The sequence below is a fragment of the Heterobasidion irregulare genome (genome assembly GCF_000320585.1).
Source record: "Heterobasidion irregulare TC 32-1 unplaced genomic scaffold scaffold_02, whole genome shotgun sequence".
In the NCBI taxonomy this organism is placed as follows: Eukaryota; Fungi; Basidiomycota; class Agaricomycetes; order Russulales; family Bondarzewiaceae; genus Heterobasidion; species Heterobasidion irregulare.
In genome coordinates, this window is record NW_009258198.1 from 1,416,272 (window position 1) to 1,432,137 (window position 15,866).

The 15,866-nt window shown below is 52.4% G+C and overlaps 8 protein-coding genes across 8 annotated transcripts; 3 read left to right on the top strand and 5 right to left on the bottom strand.

Moving 5' to 3' along the window:
• Nucleotides 1-9: 9 nt before the first annotated feature.
• On the top strand, nt 10-2,809 carry HETIRDRAFT_432282 (uncharacterized protein; the record flags this gene model as incomplete). The annotated part of the gene is made up of 9 exons (XM_009544119.1): nt 10-87; nt 149-313; nt 374-782; nt 851-1,378; nt 1,438-1,466; nt 1,541-1,804; nt 1,876-2,294; nt 2,357-2,440; nt 2,493-2,809. 9 exons carry the CDS (start codon nt 10-12, stop codon nt 2,611-2,613), a joined length of 2,097 nt encoding a protein of 698 aa, XP_009542414.1. The 3' UTR covers nt 2,614-2,809.
• On the bottom strand, nt 2,782-6,262 carry HETIRDRAFT_154483 (AAA ATPase; the record flags this gene model as incomplete). Its single annotated transcript, XM_009544120.1, has 12 exons — nt 2,782-3,041; nt 3,101-3,324; nt 3,390-3,768; nt 3,821-4,068; nt 4,141-4,319; nt 4,382-4,539; nt 4,590-4,746; nt 4,800-4,958; nt 5,106-5,312; nt 5,437-5,698; nt 5,751-5,827; nt 5,882-6,262. The coding sequence occupies 12 exons, from the start codon at nt 6,260-6,262 to the stop codon at nt 2,782-2,784; spliced, it is 2,691 nt and encodes an 896-aa protein (XP_009542415.1).
• A 1,058-nt stretch (nt 6,263-7,320) lies between these two features.
• On the top strand, nt 7,321-7,602 carry HETIRDRAFT_243966 (uncharacterized protein; the record flags this gene model as incomplete). Its single annotated transcript, XM_009544121.1, has 1 exon — nt 7,321-7,602. A coding segment is annotated over one exon (282 nt), but the record flags the coding sequence as incomplete, so codon positions are not given.
• Nucleotides 7,603-8,420: 818 nt separating this feature from the next.
• Nucleotides 8,421-8,988, bottom strand: HETIRDRAFT_242799 (uncharacterized protein; the record flags this gene model as incomplete). The annotated part of the gene is made up of 3 exons (XM_009544122.1): nt 8,421-8,605; nt 8,666-8,750; nt 8,821-8,988. Coding segments are annotated over 3 exons (438 nt in total), but the record flags the coding sequence as incomplete, so codon positions are not given.
• A 385-nt stretch (nt 8,989-9,373) lies between these two features.
• Nucleotides 9,374-10,357, bottom strand: HETIRDRAFT_308704 (uncharacterized protein; the record flags this gene model as incomplete). The annotated part of the gene is made up of 4 exons (XM_009544123.1): nt 9,374-9,448; nt 9,587-10,028; nt 10,086-10,202; nt 10,251-10,357. Coding segments are annotated over 4 exons (741 nt in total), but the record flags the coding sequence as incomplete, so codon positions are not given.
• A 226-nt stretch (nt 10,358-10,583) lies between these two features.
• On the top strand, nt 10,584-11,301 carry HETIRDRAFT_309080 (uncharacterized protein; the record flags this gene model as incomplete). The annotated part of the gene is made up of 4 exons (XM_009544124.1): nt 10,584-10,649; nt 10,707-11,083; nt 11,145-11,220; nt 11,278-11,301. 4 exons carry the CDS (start codon nt 10,584-10,586, stop codon nt 11,299-11,301), a joined length of 543 nt encoding a protein of 180 aa, XP_009542419.1.
• A 317-nt stretch (nt 11,302-11,618) lies between these two features.
• On the bottom strand, nt 11,619-12,683 carry HETIRDRAFT_470647 (uncharacterized protein; the record flags this gene model as incomplete). The annotated part of the gene is made up of 2 exons (XM_009544125.1): nt 12,347-12,683; nt 11,619-12,275 (listed from the first exon to the last, which is right to left on the bottom strand). Exons 1-2 carry the CDS (start codon nt 12,653-12,655, stop codon nt 11,619-11,621), a joined length of 966 nt encoding a protein of 321 aa, XP_009542420.1. The 5' UTR covers nt 12,656-12,683.
• Nucleotides 12,684-12,966: 283 nt separating this feature from the next.
• Nucleotides 12,967-15,865, bottom strand: HETIRDRAFT_379594 (uncharacterized protein; the record flags this gene model as incomplete). Its single annotated transcript, XM_009544126.1, has 7 exons — nt 12,967-14,434; nt 14,488-14,947; nt 15,004-15,185; nt 15,236-15,512; nt 15,566-15,668; nt 15,723-15,778; nt 15,830-15,865. The coding sequence occupies 7 exons, from the start codon at nt 15,863-15,865 to the stop codon at nt 13,038-13,040; spliced, it is 2,511 nt and encodes an 836-aa protein (XP_009542421.1). The 3' UTR covers nt 12,967-13,037.
• Nucleotide 15,866: the final 1 nt, after the last annotated feature.

The window sequence follows — 15,866 nt, forward strand, 5'->3', positions numbered from 1 at the left end:
TCTCCCAGCATGCCTCCGCTCGTGTCCCACGTCTCCGCCCTCGCTTCCTCGCTCTTCCGCTTTTTCTCCTGGCTGTTCCTGCGCATAGTCAGTCTTCCGTGGTTCGTACAGCAGCGAGCCACGTAACTAACCAGGGCCCATTCCTGAGATCCCCGCACGGTGGAACGAGATCCTCCTGCCTACACTCTATCTCACATACTTGCTCCCCGCGCTCTTCGCATCCACTTCGCGCGCTTCCGCATGCGACGAGACCAAAAACGACAAGGGCGATAGCAAGGGCGACAAACATGCGAAGCCTCCCGTTCCTTCGCCCGTGAGTTACACCCCCTATTAGCCTCACACAGCAAACCCACTCACACCATCAAATATTTAGCCCAAAAGTTTAGACACATTCTGGGACGTCCTCTTCTCATTCCCGTCCTCTAAACGCTCCAAGCTTCTCAACTTCGCCGTCAACACCACCATTCTCTTCGCCGTCGCCGAGTTTGCCCTTCACCCCATCTTCGACACCGCCTCACACGTTGCCTTCACCCGTGTAGGAGCAATCTACCCCGATGCAGCGAAGCTATTCGTTCGATACCCCCGGCCCGATCATGCTACCGATGGTAGCGAGGAATCCCCGCACTCCGTTCGCATTCTCTGGCGAAGAGCCTCCGATACCGGCGAACGCTCAGCCGCCCCAGACGTGTGGACTGACGGTCCCATTATTAGCTTGACGTCTGCTCACGACTGGGCGAACACAACGAAGCTGAACGATCTATGGCCCAGCACAGAATATGAATGTACGTTGGCTCGTGCTCCGTCTTCGCTGCCTAAAACAACGGTTGTTTTGTTTGTTTCTGGGATACAGACATATTAGTCGACGTGAATAAAGGATTGATTCCGGCTATTTCTGCAAAGCCCATCCGATTTAGGACGTTCCCCGATTCTCGTTTGCCAGGCGGCTCCCGCTTCCGTTTCGTCGTGTCTTCTTGCGTTACTCCTAACTTCCCCTATAGGCCGTTCCATGGCCGCACAATCAAGGGATTCGATCTGCTGGCTAATTATCTGGCCTTAGAGAAGTTTCCTGCAGCGGAGACTGTGGTGGAACTGCCATCCACCGACTCTGCAGACTTTGAAAGCCTCAATGACTCGTCGTCAGATCCACTGGGGCTCAACAACATCGTTCAGCTGGAGGCGAACTCGACCAGGGTTTCCCGGGGCTCAGCGAATTCGACAACACGAGTGCGCTCTCCGCGCACCGAATTCTTGATGTTCCTGGGCGATTTCATCTACGCAGATGTGCCTGTGTATTTTGGCGAAGATAAGGAGGCTTACCGCCGGCTCTATCGACGGAACTACCAGAGCCCGAGCTTCAGAAAGGTCTACGAGCAGCTTCGTACGTACGGTGCTCACCCGCTCCTCTACAACTGTGCACACTGCTGACCGTCTTCGCAGCGATTTTCCACACGTACGATGACCACGAGGTGCGTGAAATTTCGTCGGTTGCTGTGATATGAGACCTTAAACACCCCGCGGGGTTTTGCTCTTTTTGGAGCAGATCGTCGATAATTTCGCAGGGCAGGCTAATGACTCGCTCACGCCTTTCCCTAGCGCCTCGGACGCGTTCCGCATCTATAACGCCGACGTCAACTTTGACCCTATAGAGAAGGAGCAATTCTATTACGATTTTAGGTACGGGGACGCTGCGTTCTTTGTGATGGACACGCGGCGGTATCGGTCCGATGTAAAGACAGAAGGGGAGACGACGCGAACGATGCTCGGGGACAAGCAGTTGAGCGCACTGCACAAATGGCTCGGGGAGGTCTGTCGATTCCGCGCCTCCTCTCCACCTGACTGCACATCCGACCTGAGAAATGTCCTTTGATGGGGCAGGCGAACAACACCGCGACGTTCAAATTTATCGTCTCCTCGGTCCCGTTCACCTCACTATGGACGCACGACGCGCAGGTAGACTCGTGGGCGGGCTTTGCGCTTGAAAAGGCGACGCTGCTGGACGCGCTGCACGCCGTTCCGAACGTTGTGCTCCTGTCCGGTGATCGTCACGAGTTCGCGGCCGTCGAGTTCAACAGCGAGAGAAAGGACGGGCACCGCGTGCTCGAGATTTCAACGAGCCCGCTGAGCATGTTCTACATCCCGCTCGTGCGGACGCTGCGTCTACAGAGCGAAAACACGGTGCAGAGGAGCGCCGTCGTGGAGAAGAACGCAGATGGGGTCGACGTGAAGGTCGAGGTCGAGGTCGAGATCCCGCAGGAGAGGGTGCTCAAGTATCTTCCTCTCGGAAACCACAAATGGTGCGTATCACGCACCGTCGAGTCGGTCGTAGTCTGGTCTGTCCTGACGCGCCGTCCCCAAGGTCTGCCATCGAGATCGATACCCGGGATCCTGAGTCCCCGACGGCGACGCTGGAGGTGTGGATAGATGGCGCTGTTTCCTATAAGTGAGTCACCCCAGGACGAGCGACACAGTACAGCACATTGACATCCAATCAGCATGACTGTCAAGGGCAAGCCGGTGCACATCAAAGCCTCGACATCGTTAGGCGCATTCGTGCCGGATGGGCTCAAGGGACTCCTCGACAAAGTCGGGCTCACGCCGAACCGATGGTTCTAAGTAGAGTGTCTGCGACGACTCGACGACGATTTCGCCTTGTGGCGCATCCTATTATAGAAATTCATGCTCCTGGTTTGAGGAGCATACGGGCTTTCGTACCATCTAAATGATAGAAGAATATTATGTAGTGTATGGTGTATATATATATATCACATCTAGCTATTCAGTTTACGCAGATAAAGTGATTTCTTGGTCTATATCTTTGGCATCTAGCACATTGACATCGGAGTCCGGCTGAGAGAACCGCTGTTGAATGGTGGCGTAATGGTCCATCTCAGACTGGCTGACGCTCGGCGTCAGCTCGCGCAATGCGGCGTCGAAGTCCTCCTGTGAGACGGTGACCTCGATATCGGCGGGCGAAGCCATCTCGGCGAGGTAGTATTGCGGCGTGATCGGGAAACGGCGTGTATGTACGGCGTTTAGGTCGACTGTTAAGATTGCTATGAGGATACGCTGTGGAATTTCCGTTCGCTCAAGATAGACTCACCGAGGATGCGATCGATGCCTTCGGCCTTGCGAGACATCGCCTTGAGCAGCGCATCTGAGCATAATGCGTAAAAGTCCGCTCCCGTAAAATTGAAAGGACATTTCTCCACGATGGCCCGGAGATCAAGCTCGGGGTCAAGGCGGAACTTGCGAGTCAACGCTTGTATGATTTTCAATTGCGCCTCATTAGTGTCGCTGATCCCCAGGTACAGCATCCGGTCGAATCTGAGAAAGGAAAGGAAACCGACTGGTATGAGGTGGGAAGCAATTAGGATATGGGATAGCCAGACCTTCCTGGCCGTAAGAGTGCGGGATCCAGCAAATCTGGACGGTTCGTCGCGCCGATGACAAAAACATCGCCGCCTTCGCCCGCCGCGACGCCGTCTAGCTCCGCCAAGAGCTGGCTCACGATTCGGTCCATAACGCCACCCGAATCCCCGTGGTTCCCACGCTTGGGTGCGACAGAGTCGAGCTCGTCAAAGAAGATGACGCACGGGCGCGCGTTCCTAGCGCGCTGGAAAACTCGCCGCACGTTGGCCTCGGACTCGCCGATGTACATGTTTAATAACTCGGGCCCCTTAACAGAAAAAAAGTTGAGCGAGCAGGATGTTGCGACTGCCTTTGCCAAGAGCGTTTTTCCGGTGCCCGGTGGCCCATACAGTAGGATGCCTGACAGAACCTCAGTAAGCGAGGCATCATAAGATGAGTAAGAAAGACTCGCCGGAGCGCTTTTTGAGATCTTGGCCAAATAGTTCTGGATGCTCTAAAGGGAGCTGGATCGTGTCTAGGATCTCAGACTTGACTTGAGCTAGACCACCAACATCGTCCCAGGACACATTCGGAATCGTGGGGGCTCCGATGTTCTGGGAGTGTGAAGATCTCGCTTCGCCGAGGGCGACGTCAAAGTCCGCAGCAGCGAGAGAAATACCAGCGCAGAACAAGTCGATTTCGCTGTGAATGTCTGCTCTACTAAATTGAAACCGAGAATGAAATCAGATTAATAAAATGCTAGTGCAAGATTGGGAAAAAATAAGAACTGACGTAGAAATCTGTGCACGAGCAAACGCCGCTGTTCTGGCCCGGATCAGAAGGTCTTGCAGGTCCGCAGCAACCAATGCTGCGGTCTGTCTTGCAAGGCTGGGGATGGATACGTCGGGAGCTAGATGACTGGATGAAAGCAACGATTGCAAAAGATCGAATCTTTCCATTTCTCCTGGGACCTGGGTTTTCGAGAGACTCAGATTTTCGAGTTTTAGCGAGTTAAGCAAGTACATATATTTACCTCGAATGTGACCTCATGTTTGAAGCAAGACAGGACGCTTGCTGGAACGCGTGTTGATTCACTTGTGGTGCCAAAGACAATGACGGGATACCCGGACAGACGCCAAGCACCATACAAATCATTGATGAGTTCTTTGAGAGCACTCACTACCCCAGGCTCTGCACGATGAGATTAGTTGATATCATCTGGAAGGAGGAAATATACTCACCTTTCCCAGGCTCTATGGGCTGCGTAGACTGCACAAAGGCGTCCATGTGTCGAATGACTAGGACGCATGGAGAGCACGAGATAGCTTGTTCGAAACGGGCACGTAGGATGCCCTCTGTCTTCGTATCGCTCTCCCCGAATATTTCGTAGCAGTTCACCTAAGCACCGTGTCAGTTTGAGATCCGTTCGTTCGAGGAAAGGAGAGGCGGACCTCAAACAGATGCATTCCCAAGCTCTGAGCAACCCATGATGATGTTGTGAACTTTCCAATGCCTCGTGCACCCTTCAACAATATCGAGATCGGCAGATCATACGTCGAAGCTTGCGACGTGAATGCCACAGAGGCAAGTGCAAGCATCTGGTGGAAGGCCTGATGATTTGCTGATCCACCAGGCATCAAATCGTCTGGTGAGACAACTGGGGCCTTCACAATATGCAGGGCTACGAAGGAATAATGAGCAAGCCTGCATTGCATTTGAGATATCTTTGAACTAGATATACCCATAAATTCGGTGACATTCGGAACCCTGAGGTGTTCAACCCCAGACTGAATCATCCGGGTTACAAGAGGATCCACCCAACAACCCAACTCTCCTACGACAGAGCCTTTATGAATGTTTGAACCAGGAAGATCATTGCCGTTGTCTGCAAGTGTGTCATGATCAATGTTGGTGACTACGAAGAAAACAGCTTGATGAGACGAGTTTGTGGGCGTAGGTCTACTCTGTCTCGTCAGCATCAGAATTTTACACGAATTTGTCAAGGACTGACTCGACATAGATAGCATTTTCAGGATCACTCTTCCCGCTCCCGAGAGCACGTGAGTATTGTATTTCGTTCGCATCCACTTGAAGGGCCAACAAATCGCCCCGTTTCACGAGTCGCTTTGTGCCATCAAAGTACCGCTTCAAAGCATGAAGGACCTGCTGCTGATACACGCGACTGATAGATACTCGAGATGCGATGCGCGCAATCGTGATGGATTTCGCGACAGGTATCAAAGGTTGGAGGCGTCCTCCAGGAGTTGCTTGGAGGTGTATGCGAGGTGACGAGGGAGAGATGTCTGAAAAGACGTTGCGAAGTAGGATGGGAGAACATACAATATGACCGCTGACGGACGAGGTGAGAACGGTATGAGATACAATATCACGGTAAGGCTTACTGCTTCATCACCAATTTGTCGTCGGCGCGTACTCGAACCAGACGCGAGAATGACGAAGAAGCGCTACTGGCGATAGCCTGTGAACGTGTTGCATTAAATGCGGTACAAAGACAACGCATATAGACACGCACCCAGTCTCCATCGAGGATGCCGACTTTGCTGAGGTCCGCGGTTCGAATATACACTGTGCAGTCGTCCGAAGTTGGATCTATAATGTTGGACAATTGCTCCGCTGCAAATTCGTTCCCCGGTGCATGCGACGAAAGGGAATCCGCAGAGCCATTCGAGACGGCATGCAGCACAGCGTCAATGGGGCGAGAAAAGAGGGTGTTGCTAAGAAAGTCTTCGTGGATTTCGAGATCCTCGTCTTCGCTGTCTTCCTGAACAGGAACATATGATGGTGATGGTTCAGTGCCGTTGATAGTCACGATAGGCGTTCTCTCAGTCGGCGGCAAAATCACAAAGGTTGTCTCTGTCCGCGAAGCATATCCCTGGAGCACAGGTTCGGTCATCAAAATCTGATAATTTAGAAGAGACTCTCCAGAGTCCGATGGGGAAGAGAGCTGTAGTTCAGACGAACGCAGTGAGCGGAATGATCCTTGGCAAAGGATTTTATCTTCGGAGCAAAACCAGCCCTCGAGAGCATGAGGATGAGACTTCGCGAACTCATAAGCATCCCTGGAAAGCGCGCGTACGAACAGCTCTCTGAGAAGTACTAGCCGGACTGGAGAAATAGCATAGGTCCTGTGGTGATCGAGATGACCTAATGGGACGGGAGGGAAGATGCTCTCGTATTCTTCCAAAAATTCTGAGGGCACCGTTAGTCCTTCAGCCTAGCAAATATAAACTCAGGTGAAATGTATGTCGTTGGAAGGCTGTCAATACCTTCTCGTCCGGCATAGCCCAGCATATCAAAGAGGGCAGTGAGGGACCGCGGCCTGAGGTGAGAGAGGGAGGGTAACGATAAGGTGTGATGGATATAGCTGCCCTGCCTTGTGAGGATTCAGCAACGACTTTGTCCCAAATTGATTTAGCTAAGAAGATGGTATCGGGTCGAGGGAAACGTTGCGCAGGAGTGGATGCAACAGACGCATAGCACTTCGGCCTCGAGTCGAATGGCATCGTTCCAAGAGAGCTATGAGGCGCACAAAGTGGTCAAAGGAAAGTTGTTTAGCAGCTGAAATCAGCCGCCACTTGTAGGTCGATCGAGTGAGCCGGTGCGAGGATCGACGCGTCCGTCCAATGTCCGTCCTCGTGATTCGATTCCTTAGCTAAGCGCGCATATACAGGCCATCCCCAACCACAACACCGCACATACTGTGCTTCAAGCCCTCGCACCCTTCCACTCTCTAAATAAAAAATGTCTCGCGGAGGAAGGGGTGGTGGGTTTCGTGGTGGGGGTAAGAAGTCATGCGCACCTCTCGAACGCCCTCACAAATCTCTCTTCTCTAGGTCGAGGCGGTTTTGCAGGTCGAGGCGGACCTCGAGACATGGGTCCGCCCGACAGTGTCTTCGGCGAGTGCCTTTTGATTTTTCTTGCCACATCCACTTTTATTGATGCCTCTTCACAGAAATGGGATCCTTCATCCACGCAGTCGAAGATGAGATGCTTTGCTCGTCCCTCATTGCAGACAAGGTTCCATACTTTAACGCACCCATCTACTTGCAAAACAAATCTGTCATCGGAAAGGTGGACGAAATCCTTGGGCCGATCAATGAAGTGTATTTTTCTGTAAAGATGGGTGACGGCATGGTCGCGAGCAGTTTTAAGAAGGGAGACAAGGTGTACATCGCGGGGGACAAGCTCCTGCCGATAGAGCGATTCCTGCCAAAGCCAAAAATTGTCGGAGGTGCGTTTCCATCTGATTTTTAAAAAAAATCGGAGCGTCTAGTTTATGGGCATCGGGTCTTTGCGTTCAGGCATTAGTGCGTATCCCTACTTTGTTAAAAATCCCCGAGCGTTTTACTCAAGCGGGCTATGTAGAAAAATCACGTGGTGGACGTGGTGGAGCTGGGGGGCGAGGTCGAGGTGCCCCTGGCGGACGTGGCGCCCCACGAGGCGGAAGCCGCGGATTCGGTAGAGGTGGTGGAAGAGGTATGTCGGGTGATCGTGGACGAGGTGGTTCGAGGGGTGGCTTTGGAGGTGGGGGTTTTGGAGGAGGACGTGGAGGAGGACGCGGGGGATTCAGCCGAGGCGGCGGGAGAGGAGGCTTCAGAGGTTCATGAATGTTGCTCTCGTTTTTCCGTTATGGTCCTCTTCCCATGATGCTCGATCACAGTGAGATACGTGTTCAATTGACAGGTATATTAGCGAGATTTAACTCCGGAAGACTTGAGAACAGATACAGTATGAATACAGATAAGAAGCTTTGTCGGCGGATGCTCGAGTCTGTCAAGTCTTAAGAGCGCGAATCTCCTTGTCGGCAGAGCGAAGTCGTTTTGAGCGTTCGAGCTGCGTTTGGGCAGTCTAACATTGAATGGTGAGTACGGGTACACACTGAAAGGCACGAAACACACCTGCTGTAATCCTTCCGATAGGGAAGAGAGATCTTTAAAAGTGCTTTCAGCTTCTACGAGCCGTTCTTCAACCAGATATCAGTGATAGCCCCATCACAGCAAAGATATGTAGTGCGAACCGTTGACGTGAGGCTGATCAGTCTGATCGTCCTCTTCATCAGGCTCCTCGTTGGTATCATCTGCCTCGGCCTGTTGGCGTTGAAGTAGATCTTCTAGGAGCGTGACCACTTCCTGTGGCCTGGTTCGCCGCTTGATCGCAATCTCGCGTTCCGATATCAAGCGTTGGTCGGAGAGTGACCAGATGCGTCTATCAAGAGCTTCGTCGAAAATCTCGACCTCTACAAGAGCACATAGGCTGAGCGGTAGTAGGATGGATTGGGGGTCATCAGTCCTCTCACCTCTACCGTCCCCGTTTAAATCCTCCAGATTCCGGCCGTTGACGCGTACATTTGCCCGTGCGATGTCGAATGTCGCATCTATAAGCTACAGTGAGCGTCAGGAGTGCGTCGGGATAAGTCAGCTTGAAGTGGCAACACGAAAATAGTGAAAGGACCTGTTGGACGTGGTCAGCAAAGAGCGACCGTTGTCCGGTGAGGTTATTGAGCGCAAGCTGCTCGTCCAGCCGCGCATAAACCGCCTGCGTGAAGTTGGCCCTAATGCGCTGCCAGTCCTGTTGCGTATCAACGGACACTCGTGGAAATTCTTCTCGTGGAGAGTCCATAGCCAAGCTTGAGCACAGTATGTAACTGACGTCATGTTCTCATTACAACAATTTCATGACACGGCCCTCCGGGCCTGGTCCCAGCTGTGTTGCTTTGCACCCTTCACATTAGTCTGCAGTCCAGCCACACGGCTGCTCAATTGTGTCGGAATGCATGCATTGTATTTTCCTCCACGCGTAGTACAGAGCGCCTTTGACGCCTGTTGAACATGTGCAAGATGCCTACTCAGTACTCTGCTGCAGGCTGGTGTGGTTGCTGAGTGAAACAAACTGAATAATGTACTCCATTATGGTTGATTAAAACAGACAGAATACAACCCGGAGTGATAAGAGTCATGATCAGAACACGACGCCAGGAGTGCTCCGAGCGTCGTTTGATGTAGGGTCATGAGATCGCTTTCACCTTGGGTTTCTTGACCAGCTTTATTCCCAACGATTTGGGAGCGTTCGCTTTCTTCTTCTTTGGTGGCTCAATGGTCACCAACGATGAAGAAATCATGGCTCGTGTGGACTCGGGCAGGAGACTATGGAGTTCTGGTTCCAGGTCGTCCGCCTTCCGTTTGACGGTAACAGTCGATGAGGGTGGCAAAGCATCGACATCTGGGTCGGAGGGTGCATTTTCGGGAGAGCGAGAGGGGCCAGCAGTGGGGACAGCGACTTTCGAGAAAACTTGCCTGACCAGCGCTTCGTCCTCCTCTTGCTCCCGCTTCTTCTGTTCGTCCTCTTCATCCCAATCTTCTTGCACCCCAATCTTCTCCAATAAATCCGTCGAGTGTCCTACGCGCTCGTTTCGAGCGTTTCGAGCGCGGATGTCCTGCAGCGCATCAAGAATGTCCATCTCCCGCTTTGAGTCCGTCGTCCTGTTCTCTAACACCTTCATCGGGTTGTTCTCTTCCTCCTCTAGCTTCGCCAGTCGGTCCTCCTCTTCGACAGCCTTCTCTTCTCTCCAAGGTTCGAAATTACGAGAGGCGCCATGCTCAGCGGAGTAGTCTGTGTTCTTAGGATCTGTCTTGAACGTGATCTCAGCAGAACAGAGAGTGCTGTGGGTTGCAGTCAACGCCTCAGACTATGAGCGGACTGCAAGACGAAGTACCCACCATTTAATGTAGAACCGGAATATCTTGATACCATAATAATCCTCTCCTTCGACGGTCTCCTTTCTCGCGTTGAACTTTTTGCCCTTGTAGATATACTCTCCGCACGTGTTGCAACGCCTGTCGAGACTTAGACAAGGCTTTCGTTCCTAGATGTTATAGACTCACATTGAGAAGGGTGCCATGAGACGGACAACTTGTTGTGCATTCTTGGGTTGTTTGCGGCGGGGTATAAGAGCAGGATCGAAGTCGGGCGGGAAGTACTTGTTGAGGACTGGAGGAGGGATCAGTACCGCATCATGATGTAGCTAGACCGTGAAACAAGCTTACCTTTTCGCTCAGACATGATGCAAGGGTGAAGAAGTTAAATTCTTTTTGAAGGTTGACGAGACTGAACGAGGAAACTCGAAGGACGGAGGTCGACGTCGTTGGCAAGAGTGGTCCCCGTATTTCCGCATTGGGAGGTGCCCACTAACCTCCACTAACCTTGTCTCTTTCGTCATGGGTGCATCTCAGTCAAAAGCCGACGAGGAACCGAAAGTCTTCTACAACGAGACTCCCATACAGGTCCTTTCAGCTATATTCTGCTCGCACTGTTGCCATCTCATCCCTGCCGTTCTCTAGTTCTCTCAAGATCTCGTCAACCACCTTGCTGACACGGTCGATACACATCCAGAGCGTCAGTCTACCCTCGACGGTCACGTTCGAGCGCGTATACAATCAGAACTCGCCCGCTTGCGCGAAGAAGAAGAAGAAGTTCGACAGCAGATTGAGTTGGCACTGGAAAAGGAGAATTTGGACCGAGAGAGGGACATGGCAGGGGATGTAAGCGCGACTTCCGAGGCTGATTCTAGCGCTATCGGCGATGTGAAGAGCAGTGAAGTCCTACTGGGTGACTTGGAGGAGGTGCGCACCAAGGTTGAAAGGTTCCAGACGAGACAACAATTGGTTGAGTTGCCTGAGTTGAAGACGAAGGGCGAAGCCGTCGTGTCATGCTACAGGTATGAGCTTTCTTCCCATTTTACTCTCTGCTCCTGTCATTCACTCTGGAACTCGCTGTAGGTCGCACCCATCGACAAGTCTAGACTGCTGGCGCGAGGTTTCAGAGTTCCGGGCTGCCGTATCGCAGGTCGAGCAGGTTGCTTTCATATCTTCTGGACCTGTCCAACTCGCCATTAATCAACAACTTCTATAGCAATACATTGCCTCCCTTCGGTGACAAGCCTCGCCTCCTTCCAGCTCGTCCTCGATGTTTATAGAGCCTGTTCGAGCAAAATCTTTAATAGAACAAAACATACTTTGCATCTGCCTTTTTGCCGAATGTTCGACCATCAAGTTAGTAATTTCACTAAGTCCAAAGATGTACAGGTTCAATCAAGCCGGATCCAGATGACAAGACAGTCGTGTAAGTAAACGAATTATCATAACAGCTCAAAATGTTTTTGAATCCTCCCTAGCAGCTTGCCGTCTTCTCTACCGCTACTGTCATTGCTAGTCCTCCGGAGTGAAATCTTGGCTATCTATGGACTTTTTATCCTAATCGGTTGTCGAATACATGGAGCCCGAACTGCGAGTTAAAATGGACAGCCTGTTCATGGGATCCAACCAGTTTAACAGGCGGCGAGAAGGTGCAGGCCTATGCTCTTCTCCACTCTGCATAGAATACCACGAGTCGAAGCTCTGGGCCGAATACCATGAGTCAGAGCTGGTCATCGAGTCCTTGTGCAGAAGGGTGGGTTGTTCTAGGTTCGGACTGAACTCTGCGGCTTTTTTAGGCATCACTACCGTGCTAGGTATAGGTGTGGGATGTAGAGGTCTTCTCTGCGAAGCCTCTCCTGCAGATGTGATAGGAGCTGTGTGCGAGGGCCATGCGGCTGACACATGGCCGGCAGTCGGAGCGACAGCTCTCTGGACTATGGGTGACCTTGGGGACGGTACGTAGGGTGTTTTCTCCAAAACACGACGGTGCGGCTTCGAAAAAGATGGGCGAGTAGGATCAGCCGCATTCCCGTTTTGCCCATCCTGAACCCCTATCCTGCGTGACTTCTTCTGCGCGTGGGATGAAGGAGCAGCAAACTTGACCTTTCGACCACCCGCATCCATCGCCAGTGCCGGTTGATACTGCGTGTGAGTAGTCGAGAAGGCGGATGATGCATTGCGGCGCGTGTTCGCTCGGACCGCAAGGACAGCATGCTGCGAGCGATGTGAACCACCTGTCAGCGCTGCACGTCGATGCAGAGGCTGCGGTTGAGGATAGTACTCACTGCTTCCTTTTGTTTTTTCTCCTGGTCATGTTTGATACAGCTTCCCCACCACTTCCAGGCTATGACTGCGGTAATCGCCAAAAGCACCCCGCCAGCTGTACCTCCAGCAATGGCCGCTATAGGAATGTCACTGCCTCGTGGTTCCATATCTACAGTACCTGCGGTTGGAGAGCCTCCACCGGCCAACACTGTGGCTGTTGCGACCTGGATGAAATGATGGATTCCCATTGTCAAGGTGGGTCCCCTCGATCTTCCATCTGATAAGACCGAGGATGCAATGTCTATGGATCCAACTCCTGCTATAGGCATCCTTGGGTGTATGTTTTCAGACGATGCGCCGGTAAGCACGTTAGTATCTGTATGTGTGAAGGACAAGAGAAGGGGCCAACGCACACGTTCGACAAACAATGCAGGGTACGCTCGTGCCTCATGTTAGGCACTTCATCCTAATTCTGGCTGTTCATCGGACTGAATCCACGAAAACGATCGCGTGATCTGTCCGTCATCCATCTTCTTCGGTAACTTACACACATCCCAATATGAATGCAACCTGTCACTTTACACACACGAGGGAAGAACGTGTAATCTTAGCACAATGCGATCGACATGGCCTTCCAGGTGAAAGGAAAAAAGTCAGATCGGTGATACAAACATAAATATGACAGGAAGACTAAGTATATACATGGAAAAGTTACACAGCGACTCCATCCTCTGCAGCCAACATAGCCTCGTTCAACGCCTCGGCCTCCATCATAATCCTCTCTTCGAGCGCTGCCACCCGCTCTTCACTTTCCCTCTTCTCCCGTTCCAGCTCAGCATAGATAGTCTGTAGGATCCTCTCTCTACTCTCCAACTTCTCTACCTCCTCTTTCAGACGCGTCACCCGGGCTGGTCCGGCAGCAGACTCGTTTCCTCTCAACCGTGCGAAGCTCTCGAAGTCAATCTTAGTGCGCTGTAACTCATCGAACGCGTCGCCGAGCCGTTTCGAGAGATCGCGGGAGCGTGCAAGGTATCCGCCCAGGGTTATTCCGAGCTTTTTCTCCACCTTGGCAGCTCGACCAGCCTCCCTTGCCATGATATTTTTGCTCTCCTCCAGTAATGAAGTGTATCCGGCAACGCGTGCCTCCAGTGAAATCTTGTCTTCAGTGAGCCATCGACCGGTGGCAACGTCGAAGGCCAGTTGACCCTTGAGATACGCCCAATACGACAAATCCTCGACACCTTCATTTTTCGCAAGTGCGATGACACCTTCCTTGACCTTCTCCACAGGAGCATCAGGGAATCCAACAGCAGCGGCCAGTTCGATTTGAATCTCGTCCTTGGCCCCCACGACATAGTCGTCTGGAGGAATCTCATACGCAGATTGCGTACCTCCGGGCTGTGTCGTCCCCGGAATGGGATGCGCGATCGAATCATGCTGCAGAAGACGCGCAACCTCCAAATCCACCAAGCGCTGGGCCTTCTCCAATCCTGTCTCTCCAAGAGGCACGATCCTCAGGTCCTGCATCAACTGATCCAGATCGACATTTGGCGGTCGTGGAAGGCCTAGCTGTACGACCTGACTGCGTCTCGCCAAAATCCTCTTCTCTTCCTCCTCTCTCAGCCTCCTCAACTTCGCGTCCCGCTCCGCTGCATCCTCTTCCGACAATGCATATGCCTCTGTACCTTCATCGTCTTCGTCCTCGGGAACCAGGAGCTCGAAGTTGTTCTCTGGCTTGGGCAGGTTCATGAAGCCAGCTTTGAGAGAGCGCTTGGCAGAGGCCGCGCGGAGCCGCTGCTCGCGTGGTGTGTCACCGACGAATGAAGATCTTTCTTCCGGGTTGATGCTGAGGTTATCACGCATAGGTGTGCGGAGGGGAGTTGCACCGTTGTTGTCTGTTCGAGGAGTGGCTGATACATCGCCATTACGGTGCATGGGAGTCGCAAGAGGATTAGGCGTGAAAGCAGGTTGATGGTGCGGCGTCGCTCCTCCAAACCCGGTGTCGCCATCAGTAGTGACATGTAGAGGGGTGTTCTCATCTCCAAGTAGAGGTGTCTGGGCCATTGTCATGTTGCGTAGATTGCGGGCCTCAGACAAGATATGATCCTCTGGAATATAAGATCAGCACCATAGACATGTAATCTGGGGAAAATAAGTTCACGTTGCGGGGCCGTCCTCGGCGTTCTAGCCATCTTTGCTCTGTCCAACCCCTCATAATTACCCAGCAACTGCGCGCTTGGGTCATCCGTAGAGCCCATCAATGCCTTTGCGTTCTCGTCCGCCTGTCCGATTTTGACGATATCTTCCAACTCCTTCTCACCCACTTGCGCTGGAGGGAGCATCAATTTACTCCTCCGCCCGATGGACTCAGCTTCTTTCAGCTTCTGAATCTGCGCGTCCCTCGCTGCAATGAATTTGGTCTGGTGAGGTGCCCCGTTTTCGCCCTCCTTGTTGCGTTTCTGTCGCTTCTTGCGCTCTGCTTCCTCCTCCTCTGGTTTGCGCTTGTTCTCGAGTCGACGAAGCGTTTGTCCAACGGGAGCGGAGGTAACACGAGCTTGTTCCTCAGACGTGTCATAGAATCCGGGGGCAGCCTTCTTCTCGAATGGGATATCGGCATTGTACTGAGACGAACAAAGCGTGAGCAGTGTCGGGCGCTGCATAGAGAAAAGAAGCATACATCCATTCCCTTCTTCTTGGTCTTGTGGCGCATGATGATACCGGCTGCCTTTAACTCCCTCTTCTTCTGCAATACTGCCAGCCGTCGAGCTTCCTCGAGTTGGCGTTCACGAGCCTTACGCTTGGCCTTCTTGCCTTGGGTGTTCGCAAGGCGCGCGCGAGCCTCGGATAGCATTTCCTTCTCTAAACAAAATTCGATAACGGAAAAGAAAAAATAGTATTGACGAGCCTACCATCCTCGTCCATGTCAATGGGATCTGGCCTAGCAGGTTTCGTTTCTGGGTCAGGATCGATCTCTCCCGGCCGAAGCCTACGCACGTCGTCTGCACCCGGCCCAGAATCACCAGGGCCTGCCAAGCCCAGCTCTTCGTTCTCCTTCGCCTCAGCTTCATCCAGTAGCTTTTGATACCGCTCAAGACATTGCGTAGCAGTCCGTCCAACAACAGGTGAGATCGTACGCCATTGGGTTGGCATCAGCTTTGCAAGGTGAAGGAGTTTCTCATCCTCTTCCTGTGAGGAAAATGAGATTTGTGAGTCAAAGGTCGATGCTAGCAGAGGCGCACCTTGGCCCATTCCGTCTTCTTGATGGAGGGATCTAGCCACTCATACCATCGGGCTTTACATTGTTTTGGTGTCTTTCGAACGAGAAGAGACGATATTCGCGCCCTGTAATTGGGAGGGTGAGCACTGTAGGATAGGTGCGAACGAAACGAGACTAACCATTGGTTTTTGCCATACTTAGCAATGGCGGCTTTGAGAACCTCATCTTCCGTGTTCTGCAGAATATCAGTGCGAGACCCCGCCTCCAATAACGAGAGACAACATACCTTCCACACACCACCCTTGATTATGATACGGACCATG